We start from the raw sequence: 12837 nt of genomic DNA, 5'->3' as shown, positions 1-12837 counted from the left end.
TTCTTGGTATGGCAACACTCAATCATATGGGCTATCTGTGCTTATGTACAGCAAAAGCAGAGTGATGTGTTCTGGTTTCCTGCAGCATCCAGATCCAACGATGGATTTCTGGATTTCAGATGATACATTTGTGTCTTTCAATCAGCTCTTGCCTATTTTGGTTGTTTTTGATTTCAATTACAATTGAACACCTTTACATGTGCTCATGTAGTGTGGTACACAGTGTTTCCAGGTCCCCAATATTCACAGATGTGACTAAATAAAACAAATTCTTAAAAGTCAGTGTTTACTTTTCTCACTGAACCACCTTGACAATTTTACCATTGTACTTATGAATTTCTTTCTATGATATACTTGCTGTTACCTCCCTGCTGTCATAGCAATGCGATCTACAACTTTATTAAATGCTCCATACACTTGCACCACCAGGCAGGTTGATGCCATGATGGCTGAGCGGAAACACAGTCACATCTGGAGCTCTTCTCATATCTGAAAACCGCAACGTTGAGGTACTTTGGTAAAAAGCGGACTAAAGAAAATGGGAAAAAGCTAATGCAAGACTACCTTGTTGGCCTGTTGATAATTATTGATATGTGATCATGTAGCTATAGTTTGAAATAGCCTATTTCCCTTTTCTTAACGCACTGAGCTATTGCAAAAAGTCCCGGTATCAAGTTGATATGACCAATACTCCCATTGGTTCAACTTGCTATAGACAGTCAGAGGCATCGCACATCACTACTGCTTTGTGTTTATGTGATGGTGGTGTGAAGCAGGATGTCCCTTTTATTTTCAGCAGATCATAGCAGGTTCTTTTTGTGATCAGACTACAAACATAGTTTAGAAACTTGCTCATGTTCCCCCAACACAGCAGGTTTCTTTATGCATCTCTCTCTGATGACACTAAGCCTTAAACTTCATGTTTAATCTTGTTTCTTAACTTCTTTTAACAATTTCCATCTAGTTCGCAGGATCTCTCTGACATGCACACCTTGTCAAAAGCTTTTTGATGTGTCAGCCCTTTGTGGTCCCGTCTCAGCACAAACACTGACTTTACTTGAGTTTGTGTACAGATCATAGACTGTACATAAAGATGGACGACACATCTCTGCTTGTGACAGTTGTACAAAAAAGAAGCTAAACTAGAAAACCCCAACTGTCCCCTTAAATATACCTGATTTTTGTCATTAAAAGCTGTGAATTATTCTCTGTGGAGATGGTAAAAATGTTGGAAACCAACAATTTATCAAAGTGATGAAAACAAATTCCATGGATCCGCCCCTGATTCTGATCCACACCAAATTTTAAAGGATTTTCCCTGATCCATAGCGCAATTGTTTTTGTCTTTGATATAAATACTTGTACATGTCTGTATTTTTATATTTGTATTACTTTGCTTGAAATTCCCGAAAGCTCATTTAAAAGAATGTATAAAACATGTGTGGACATACCTTTGCAAACTGCACACAGTTTTATAAAGTAGAAATATGTATAAATCTTACATTACACATTTTGTCTTTGTGATATTTTTAAACTGTGACAGAAGCATTAAAGGTTCAGTGTGTAGAATCTATTGACATCTAGTGGTGAAGTTGCATGTTGCAGCTGAATACCCCTCACCTCACCCTCTCCTTAGAACTTGACAGAGAAACTGTGGTAGCCTTTCTTTGTAAAAACTCAAAAGGTTTAGTTTGTCCAGTCTGGGCTATGTTAAAAATATGGCAGCCTTTGTAGAGAAAACCTGATGATGCAAATATAAAGTTGTTACGTTCCCCAGTTTATAGTCCAGGGGATGAGAGGAGTAAGAATACAAATAACCCAGGGAAAAAGAATCATGGCAACATATAAATGAACAAAGGAGTCATTAATTAATAAACAACTGAAAAATAACTTTCTACAAGCGACACTGACAGCAGCAGTAACAACTGAACTGAAAACCACAAACTAAACTAAACAGTCACACTACCAACACAAGCACACACAAATTAAGCAGAGGAGATCACTTCATACACAGCACACACAGCTTCAATGCTGCCTCTTGGCCCACTGGGGCCGGGTGTCTGCTCCTCTCTGCCTTTTAACCACCGTGGCCTTGATCGGTGATTGTGCCCAGCCTCGCACACTCACACTGCAGGTACTGGGAAGTGGGAGGCACCCGAATGGACACTGCAGAGAGAGAGCAGAGAGAAAACACAACATAGCACGTAACAAAAGTATTTAATGTAAAGGGCAGATTCTAAAGTAAAGGAAACAACAATTTGTACAATTAAGATGAAACACACAAGTGAAAACATCACTTTGTTACGTGCTAGAGGGTGAGGTGAGGGGTATTCAGCTGCAACATGCAACTTCACCACTAGATGTCAATAGATTCTACACACTGAACCTTTAATGCTCCTGTCACAGTTTAAAAATATCACAAAGACAAAATGTGTAATGTAAGATTTATACATATTTCTACTTTATAAAACTGTGTACTGTTTTCAAACGTATTTCCACACTTGTTTTATACATGCTTCTTTAATGAGCTTTTTAGAATTTCAAGCAAAATAATGATGAGCCAGCTTCCTTTGACCTCTGACCTACTGTCGCTTCCTGTCAAACAAGTGATGCACTGCAGACCTCCATCTGCCCCAAACTATAAGTTGACCTGTGGATTGTGATGGTGGTGGTGGGTCCTGACGATGGATTTATATGCAAAGTGCCTTGAGATAATGAATATTCATATCCATACAAATACAAAATGAATTGAGGCATCTCTGCTTCCTGGACTAAAGACACGACCTAAAACTTATATAGATGGAAAATCATTTATGATCATATGGTAGGAATGTTGTGAGGTAACTTCTTAACTTTTGCATCCAGTAACAGTTCAGTCATATGTATATTAGGAATATTTCTTTTTTATTACGGATGATTTGTAAAAAAATTGTCTCAAAACATTCCAACTTTATTCTCATAAAGACTTTTTCTCTCATAAAATCACACCTCTATTCTCATAATATTACAACTATATTCTCATCAACCATCGACCAAGTTTAAGTTCCTCTTAAACTGACACATCACTATAAAATCTGTTTGGCAAATAGAAACACATTCTTGAAAAACAGTGTGAGGAGGAAGGAATGAAACACTCACTTTAAGAGAGTGGATAATATCTAATAAAATCCTCTGTCACATGCATCAAATACATGATGACAGTCCTGTGTATTGTCAGCCTGTACCCCGCCTCTTTACTCTGAGACCACTCAAAGGGAACACAGTTCAGTGACGAACATTACACAAGTGCTGCTCTACCGTGCACACGACGATGAACCTTACCCTTCTATCAGCTTTACTCTGTGTCCTAAGTAAGTAGATCTATTTTTTTCTCAATATAACAACAGCCAACCTTTATGTTTTTGAATGGTTTAGATCTTTTTTGTAGCTTTATTCTCCTTTAGGACCCAGTGTTTAGACAAAACAGTGGTTAGCCTAAGAAAGATAGAGAGACGCTCCACAAATTGACTAATGGTATGTAGCCACCTTTACTTTGAAGGTGTATAATATTCCTTTCTCCCCTGATGCATCAGGTAAATTGACAATAAATACATCTGACATCATCTGTGACCAGATAAAACTTCACCCTGCAAGATTTCCCTTGCAACAATGTCTCTACCCAAACAGAAAAATGTCACAATGTTGTTTGTTTCAGGCTGGATCTCTGTCTCACGTTGCAATTTTCACGTTGTGGAGGTTCAGACCGGTGAAGAGGTCACGCTGTTGTGTACCAACTACAGCAGTGTCCTTTCTCACATATCCTGGTTCAGACTGGACAACAGATCCAACACCAGCCAAATCTCCTCCATGTTAAACCCTGACACAGATGCACAGCTCAGCAATGGATTTGAAAAAGAAAAGTTCAGCATGACGTCCAACGTCAGTACCCTCTTTCTCCAAATCAAACAAGTGGATTTATCTGACTCTGGACTCTATATTTGTGGATTTACCATGAACAGAGACTCCAAAAAGGTCCCAACAATTTACAGTGCAACATATTTGAAAGTTAAAGGTAAGATCGCTGCAGAGTTTTCTTTGTATTTTGTTTTAAGGTCAATACATTTTTAAGCCATCTTGAAATAAGAGCTGGTCTGAGCAAAATACATGACAGTTCCCCAAAAAGGAAGCCAAAGAGTCTCGATCGCCACCTGGTGGTGGACTGCCATATAGGTCCTAAATCTTACATTAACAGTTAGGAAATTTAGCAGACACTTTTGTCCAAAGCGACTTACAATAAGTACATTTGTCAAAAGAGAGAAACCACAACATATCACCGTCGATGGGGTAAAACGAAATATAGAAACAATTGTAAAGCCCTCATCTGAGCATCATAACTGCCATTTGTGAAGGATACTTTAAGTGCATGAGTGCTATGATTGAAGTGCTAATCATACGAACATACAACACCATAGACTGTACAAAAAGATGGACGACATGACAGCACCTCAAAAGTGAAGCCAAAGCCTCTCAGTCACTATCTGGTGGCTGGCTGCAATATAAGTCATAAACCCTGCCCACTCCATGTTAGCAAATGGGACATGGACCAAAATAAGATAGATGGATTTGGTCATTTGAGGTTGTTCTTATCACACTGATGCTCAAGGTTTTTGTTATTTGATGCAATAAAATGGAGGTGAAACGTGGGATGTTTTGGCTTCACGTCGTCCATCTTTATATACAGTCTTTAATCTCATCGCACAATAATGTATCTTTCTTGTAGAAGAGTCTGATGCACAAGCAAATCTGACCATCAAGACCCTCATGGGCGGTTTGATTGTCCTCCTCATTATAATCATCATCGTTCTGGTTCTTAAAATCTGGAAACTCCATCCAGGTATTTATGTGTTTTTACTCCAACTTTGCTGATACAACGCTTCCTGATTCCTGAACAATGAACTGACCACATGTATTGTTTCTGTCATTCAGGACATAATGAGGCACAGGATCCACCTCACAATACGGTAATCAAACTTGAACCATAGATTAACATTGATCCAAGTCCAGTCTTTCAGTCATCAAGTAGTGGTTTTATGAAATGTCACACAGACAGCTCAGTGTGAGATGAGTAACTGAAGACTTCCATTTACAGAATATGGGCTCTGGTGACCTGAATTATGCGGCACTGAGTTTCTCTTCAAGAGCAGAGCAGAGCAGAAGGCCTGCTGGAAGAGGAGAGCTGGAGCCTAATGTTGTGTACGCCACCACCATGGACTCAAGAAACCACTGGAACTGAAACTTAGAGAGGAACTGAGGCTCTGTCGTCAGTCTGCTTTTGGGATTTTGTGCTGCCACAATTTAAAATCTTACTTAAAGTGAAGTCTTTATCTTCTCATTGTACATGTGTATCTTGGTGCAAAAGAAATAAAGGCAAAGGAAGGAAAAGGTCTTGATGATTGTCCAGAGTCTTGTTTTAGTCATGACCTCCGGGGGGATGTTCGTAGAATATTCATATATATATATATATATATATGAATATTCATTATCTCAAGGCACTTTGCATATAAGGTCAATCCATCGTCATGACCCACAACCACCATCACAATCCACAGGTCAACTTATAGTTTGGGGCAGATGGAGGTCTGCAGTGCATCACTTGTTTGACAGGAAGCGACAGTAGGTCAAAGGTCAAAGGAAGCTGGCTCATCACGTACAGTCTGACTCTGACTCATTCACTACTACAGAGTCTGCTCCAATCTCCCATCATATCTATGTAATGACATCTGGGGGAGTGATTAAGTTGCACTTCAAACAATAACTGTTCCACTGTTGCAATAAACATTTGAACATGAGTTGTCTGACTGAACTTGGTTTAATCAACTGTGTGTCTAAAACAACGCACATGTGCTGTGACGGCTCAACCACAGGAAGACTGGCCTTCAACTCAATGCACCACAACCACAAACAACAATGTTTTGTTGTTTCCATGCAGCGACACCACCGGCACCTCCACAGCAGTGACACATCAGTGAGCTGCAAAATTACAAATGTATGTCCTGAAAAACACTGATCCTGCCTCCTCTGAACTTGACTCCTTTGACACCGACCACAGAGACACAGGCTCTGTTCAGACGTCCTGTCCTGAGATCCAATCAGAAGTGGTCAGTGTTAAGTTTGTCTCTTCACACCGGATGTTAAAATGTGTCAACAATATGTCTTCTGTCCCTAACACTTATCTCATTCTATCTTATCTTAAGATCTTGAATTGACTTAATTGAACTTATCTTGACTTCAGTTAGGTAATCTTAACATATCTTATTTTCTTATCATAACTTCAATTAGCTTGAAGTAACTTAACTCAACTTCTCATCGTCTTATATCTATCAGAGTGAGCGAGAAAGAGACAGCACTGTGTGGTCACAGCTGAGATGTGTGAGCATGCACAAGCACTGACACCCTGCTTGTTATTCTTAAACAGAGCTGGAGATAACATCTTCAATTTAACAAGTTCCAACCACAGGAAGACGGGCCAGCAGCCCAAGTCTACTGTATCAGAAATGTATTTCACATGTCTGGTTGTGTTTTTCTATAAGGTCCAGCTTACACCTCAAGTCTGAATACTGGCATTACGCAGCGGAAAACACTCATTTGTGGTTGAATTGTACAAAAGCATGTAGCATTTGCAACCAAAAATGAAAAAAAGTCCTTGATATTTCTCTCAAGTTGATGCAACATGCTTCCATAGAATTACATCACAAGAAGAGACCCCACCTTAAGTACACATTTGACTGGTCCACTCCAAACTGCTGGGGAATTATTATTATGAGTCGGCACCTCCTGCCGGCCATCAGTGGGATCTTTGGTTTCACCAGTGTCACGTGGCTGAAAAAAAAGTGTTTATAAAGTCTAAATGAAACCGTTTGTTCATTCTCTTCTAAAGGAGATGTTGCCTTCACCCACTCACTTGTCTCTGATGAGTGCTGCTTCTTGGTATGGCAACACTCAATCATATTGGCTATCTGTGCTTATGTACAGCAAAAGCAGAGTGATGTGTTCTGGTTTCCTGCAGCATCCAGATCCAGCGATGGATTTCTGGATTTCAGATGATACATTTGTGTCTTTCAATCAGCTCTTGCCTATTTTGGTTGTTTTTGATTACAATTACAATTGAACACCTTTACATGTGCTCATGTAGTGTGGTACACAGTGTTTCCAGGTCCCCAATATTCACAGATGTGACTAAATAAAACAAATTCTTAAAAGTCAGTGTTTACTTTTCTCACTGAACCACCTTGACAATTTTACCATTATACTTATGAATTTCTTTCTATGATATACTTGCTGTTACCTCCCTGCTGTCATAGTAATGCGATCTACAACTTTATTAAATGCTCCATACACTCGCACCACCAGGCAGGTTGATGCCATGATGGCTGAGCGGAAACACAGTCACATCTGGAGCTCTTCTCATATCTGAAAACCGCAACTACCATGTGCATGACGTGTACGGAGAGATGTTGAGGTACTTTGGCAAAAAGCAAACTAAAGAAGATGGGAAAAAGCTAATGCAAGACTACCTTGTTGGCCTGTTGATAATTATTCATATGTGATCATGTAGCTATAGTTTGAAATAGCCTATTTCCCTTTTCTTAACACACTGAGCTATTGCAAAAAGTCCCGGTATCAAGTTGATATGACCAATACTCCCATTGGTTCAACTTGCTATAGACAGTCAGAGGCATCGCACATCACTACTGCTTTGTGTTTGTGTGATGGTGGTGTGAAGCAGGATGTCCCTTTTATTTTCAGCAGATCATAGCAGGTTCTTTTTGTGATCAGACTACAAACATAGTTTAGAAACTTGCTCATGTTCCCCCAACACAGCAGGTTTCTTTATGCATCTCTCTCTGATGACACTAAGCCTTAAACCTCATGTTTAATCTTGTTTCTTAACTTCTTTTAACAATTTCCATCTAGTTTGCAGGATCTCTCTGACATGCACACCTTGTCAAAAGCTTTTTGATGTGTCAGCCCTTTGTGGTCCCGTCTCAGCACAAACACTGACTTTACTTGAGTTTGTGTACAGATCATAGACTGTACATAAAGATGGACGACACATCTCTGCTTGTGACAGTTGTACAAAAAAGAAGCTAAACTAGAAAACCCCAACTGTCCCCTTAAATTCAATCAAACAGCACCAATTGCACACACTAACTGATATCAGTCCCTTAAATATACCTGATTTTTGTCATTAAAAGCTGTGAATTATTCTCTGTGGAGATGGTAAAAATGTTGGAAACCAACAATTTATCAAAGTGATGAAAACAAATTCCATGGATCCGCCCCTGATTCTGATCCACACCAAATTTTAAAGGATTTTCCCTGATCCATAGCGCAATTGTTTTTGTCTTTGATATAAATACTTGTACATGTCTGTATTTTTATATTTGTATTACTTTGCTTGAAATTCCCGAAAGCTCATTTAAAAGAATGTATAAAACATGTGTGGACATACCTTTGCAAACTGCACACAGTTTTATAAAGTAGAAATATGTATAAATCTTACATTACACATTTTGTCTTTGTGATATTTTTAAACTGTGACAGAAGCATTAAAGGTTCAGTGTGTAGAATCTATTGACATCTAGTGGTGAAGTTGCATGTTGCAGCTGAATACCCCTCACCTCACCCTCTCCTTAGAACTTGACAGAGAAACTGTGGTAGCCTTTCTTTGTAAAAACTCAAAAGGTTTAGTTTGTCCAGTCTGGGCTATGTTAAAAATATGGCAGCCTTCGTAGAGAAAACCTGATGATGCAAATATAAAGTTGTTACGTTCCCCAGTTTATAGTCCAGGGGATGAGAGGAGTAAGAATACAAATAACCCAGGGAAAAAGAATCATGGCAACATATAAATGAACAAAGGAGTCATTAATTAATAAACAACTGAAAAATAACTTTCTACAAGCGACACTGACAGCAGCAGTAACAACTGAACTGAAAACCACAAACTAAACTAAACAGTCACACTACCAACACAAGCACACACAAATTAAGCAGAGGAGATCACTTCATACACAGCACACACAGCTTCAATGCTGCCACTCGGCCCACTGGGGCCGGGTGTCTGCTCCTCTCTGCCTTTTAACCACCGTGGCCTTGATCGGTGATTGTGCCCAGCCTCGCACACTCACACTGCAGGTACTGGGAAGTGGGAGGCACCCGAATGGACACTGCAGAGAGAGAGCAGAGAGAAAACACAACATAGCACGTAACAAAAGTATTTAATGTAAAGGGCAGATTCTAAAGTAAAGGAAACAACAATTTGTACAATTAAGATGAAACACACAAGTGAAAACATCACTTTGTTACGTGCTAGAGGGTGAGGTGAGGGGTATTCAGCTGCAACATGCAACTTCACCACTAGATGTCAATAGATTCTACACACTGAACCTTTAATGCTCCTGTCACAGTTTAAAAATATCACAAAGACAAAATGTGTAATGTAAGATTTATACATATTTCTACTTTATAAAACTGTGTACTGTTTTCAAACGTATTTCCACACTTGTTTTATACATTCTTCTTTAATGAGCTTTTTATAATTTCAAGCAACATAATGATGAGCCAGCTTCCTTTGACCTTTGACCTACTGTCGCTTCCTGTCAAACAAGTGATGCACTGCAGACCTCCATCTGCCCCAAACTATAAGTTGACCTGTGGATTGTGATGGTGGTGGTGGGTCCTGACGATGGATTGACCTTATATGCAAAGTGCCTTGAGATAATGAATATTCATATCCATACAAATACAAAATGAATTGAGGCATCTCTGCTTCCTGGACTAAAGACACGACCTAAAACTTATATAGATGGAAAATCATTTATGATCATATGGTAGGAATGTTGTGAGGTAACTTCTTAACTTTTGCATCCAGTAACAGTTCAGTCATATGTATATTAGGAATATTTCTTTTTTATTACGGATGATTTGTAAAAAAATTGTCTCAAAACATTACAACTTTATTCTCATAAAGACTTTTTCTCTCATAAAATCACACCTCTATTCTCATAATATTACAACTATATTCTCATCAACCATCGACCAAGTTCCTCTTAAACTGACACATCACTATAAAATCTGTTTGGCAAATAGAAACACATTCTTGAAAAACAGTGTGAGGAGGAAGGAATGAAACACTCACTTTAGGAGAGTGGATAATATCTAATAAAATCCTCTGTCACATGCATCAAATACATGATGACAGTCCTGTGTATTGTCAGCCTGTACCCGCCTCTTTACTCTGAGACCACTCAAAGGGAACACAGTTCAGTGACGAACATTACACAAGTGCTGCTCTACCGTGCACACGACGATGAACCTTCTATCAGCTTTACTCTGTATCCTAAGTAAGTAGATCTATTTTTTTCTCAATATAACAACAGCCAACCTTTATGTTTTTGAATGGTTTAGATCTATTTTGTAGCTTTATTCTCCTTTAGGACCCAGTGTTTAGACAAAACAGCGGTTAGCCTAAGAAAGATAGAGAGACGCTCCACAAATTGACTAATGGTATGTAGCCACCTTTACTTTGAAGGGTATAATATTCCTTTCTCCCCTGATGCATCAGGTAAATTGACAATAAATACATCTGACATCATCTGTCTCCAGATAAAACTTCACCCTGCAAGATTTCCCTTGCAACAATGTCTCTACCCAAACAGAAAAATGTCACAATGTTGTTTGTTTCAGGCTGGATCTCTGTCTCACGTTGCAATTTTCACGTTGTGGAGGTTCAGACCGGTGAAGAGGTCACGCTGTTGTGTACCAACTACAGCATTGTCCCCTCTCACATATTCTGGTTCAGACTGGACAACAGATCCAACACCAGCCAAATCTCCTCCATGTTGAACCCTGACACAGATGCACAGCTCAGCAATAGATTTGAAAAAGAAAAGTTCAGCATGACGTCCAACGTCAGTACCCTCTTTCTCCAAATCAAACAAGTGGATTTATCTGACTCTGGACTCTATATTTGTGGATTTACCACGAACAGAGACTCCAGAAAGGTCCCAGCAGTTTACAGTGCAACATATTTGAAGGTTCAAGGTAAGATCGCTGCAGAGTTTTGTTTGTATTTTGTTTTAAGGGAAATAGATTTTTAAGCCGTCTTGAAATAAGATCTGGTCTGAGCTAAATTCATGACAGTTCCCCAAAAAGGAAGCCAAAGGGTCTCGATCGCCACCTGGTGGTGGACTGCCATATAGGTCCTAAATCTTACATTTACAGTTAGGAAATTTAGCAGACGCTTTTGTCCAAAGCGACTTACAATAAGTACATTTATCAAAAGAGAGAAACCACAACATATCACCGTCGATGGGGTAAAACGAAATATAGAAACAATTGTAAAGCCCTCATCTGAGGATCATAACTGCCATTTGTGAAAGATACTTTAAGTGCATGAGTGCTATGATTGAAGTGCTAATCATACGAACATACAACACCATAGACTGTACAAAAAGATGGACGACATGACAGCACCTCAAAAGTGAAGCCAAAGCGTCTCAGTCACTATCTGGTGGCTGGCTGCAATATAAGTCATAAACCCTGCCCACTCCATGTTAGCAAATGGGACATGGACCAAAATAAGATAGATGGATTTGGTCATTTGAGGTTGTTCTTATCACACTGATGTATGCTCAAGGTTTTTGTTATTTGATGCTATAAAATGGAGGTGAAACGTGGGATGTTTTGGCTTCACGTCGTCCATCTTTATATACAGTCTTTAATCTCATCGCACAATAATGTATCTTTCTTGTAGAAGAGTCTGATGCACAAGCAAATCTGACCATCAAGACCCTCATGGGCAGTTTGATTGTCCTCCTCATTATAATCATCATCGTCCTGGTTCTTAAAATCTGGAAACTTCATCCAGGTATTTATGTGTTTTTACTCCAACTTTGCTGATACAACGCTTCCTGATTCCTGAACAATGAACTGACCACATGTATTGTTTCTGTCATTCAGGACATAATGAGGCACAGGATCCACCTCACAATACGGTAATCAAACTTGAACCATAGATTAACATTGATCCAAGTCTAGTCTTTCAGTCATCAAGTAGTGGTTTTATCAAATGTCACACAGACAGCTCAGTGTGAGATGAGTAACTGAATACTTCCATTTACAGAATATGGGCTCTGGTGACCTGAATTATGCGGCACTGAGTTTCTCTTCAAGAGCAGAGCAGAGCAGAAGGCCTGCTGGAAGAGGAGAGCTGGAGCCTAATGTTGTGTACGCCACCACCATGGACTCAAGAAACCTCTGTACCTGCAACTTAGAGAGGAACTGAGGCTCTGTCGTCAGTCTGCTTTTGGGATTTTGTGCTGCCACAATTTAAAATCTTACTTAAAGTGAAGTCTTTATCTTCTCATTGTACATGTGTATCTTGGTGCAAAAGAAATAAAGGCAAAGGAAGGAAAAGGTCTTGATGATTGTCCAGAGTCTTGTTTTAGTCATGACCTCCGGGGGGATGTTCATAGAATATTCATATATATATATATATATGAATATTCATTATCTCAAGGCACTTTGCATATAAGGTCAATCCATCGTCATGACCCACAACCACCATCACAATCCACAGGTCAACTTATAGTTTGGGGCAGGTGGAGGTCTGCAGTGCATCACTTGTTTGACAGGAAGCGACAGTAGGTCAAAGGTCAAAGGAAGCTGGCTCATCACGTACAGTCTGACTCTGACTCGTTCACTACTACAGAGTCTGCTCCAATCTCCCATCATATCTATGTAATGACATCTGGGGGAGTGATTAAGTTGGACTTCAAACAATAACTGTTCCACTGT

At 39.4% G+C, this 12837-nt stretch overlaps 2 protein-coding genes across 2 annotated transcripts; both read left to right on the top strand.

Annotated features, from left to right (window-relative positions):
- The first annotated feature begins 3103 nt into the window (after nt 1-3103).
- On the top strand, nt 3104-5668 carry LOC109644618 (uncharacterized). The gene is made up of 5 exons (XM_069518779.1): nt 3104-3350; nt 3695-4051; nt 4760-4873; nt 4966-5000; nt 5129-5668. Exons 1-5 carry the CDS (start codon nt 3311-3313, stop codon nt 5270-5272), a joined length of 690 nt encoding a protein of 229 aa, XP_069374880.1. The 5' UTR covers nt 3104-3310; the 3' UTR covers nt 5273-5668.
- A 4587-nt stretch (nt 5669-10255) lies between these two features.
- On the top strand, nt 10256-12494 carry LOC138406589 (uncharacterized). The gene is made up of 5 exons (XM_069519155.1): nt 10256-10382; nt 10726-11082; nt 11795-11908; nt 12001-12035; nt 12164-12494. Exons 1-5 carry the CDS (start codon nt 10349-10351, stop codon nt 12323-12325), a joined length of 702 nt encoding a protein of 233 aa, XP_069375256.1. The 5' UTR covers nt 10256-10348; the 3' UTR covers nt 12326-12494.
- Nucleotides 12495-12837: the final 343 nt, after the last annotated feature.

The sequence above is a fragment of the Paralichthys olivaceus genome, chromosome 22 (genome assembly GCF_024713975.1).
Source record: "Paralichthys olivaceus isolate ysfri-2021 chromosome 22, ASM2471397v2, whole genome shotgun sequence".
In the NCBI taxonomy this organism is placed as follows: Eukaryota; Metazoa; Chordata; class Actinopteri; order Pleuronectiformes; family Paralichthyidae; genus Paralichthys; species Paralichthys olivaceus.
The sequence above is the reverse complement of the archived record's forward strand: the minus strand, read 5'-3'. Positions and strand labels throughout refer to the sequence as shown.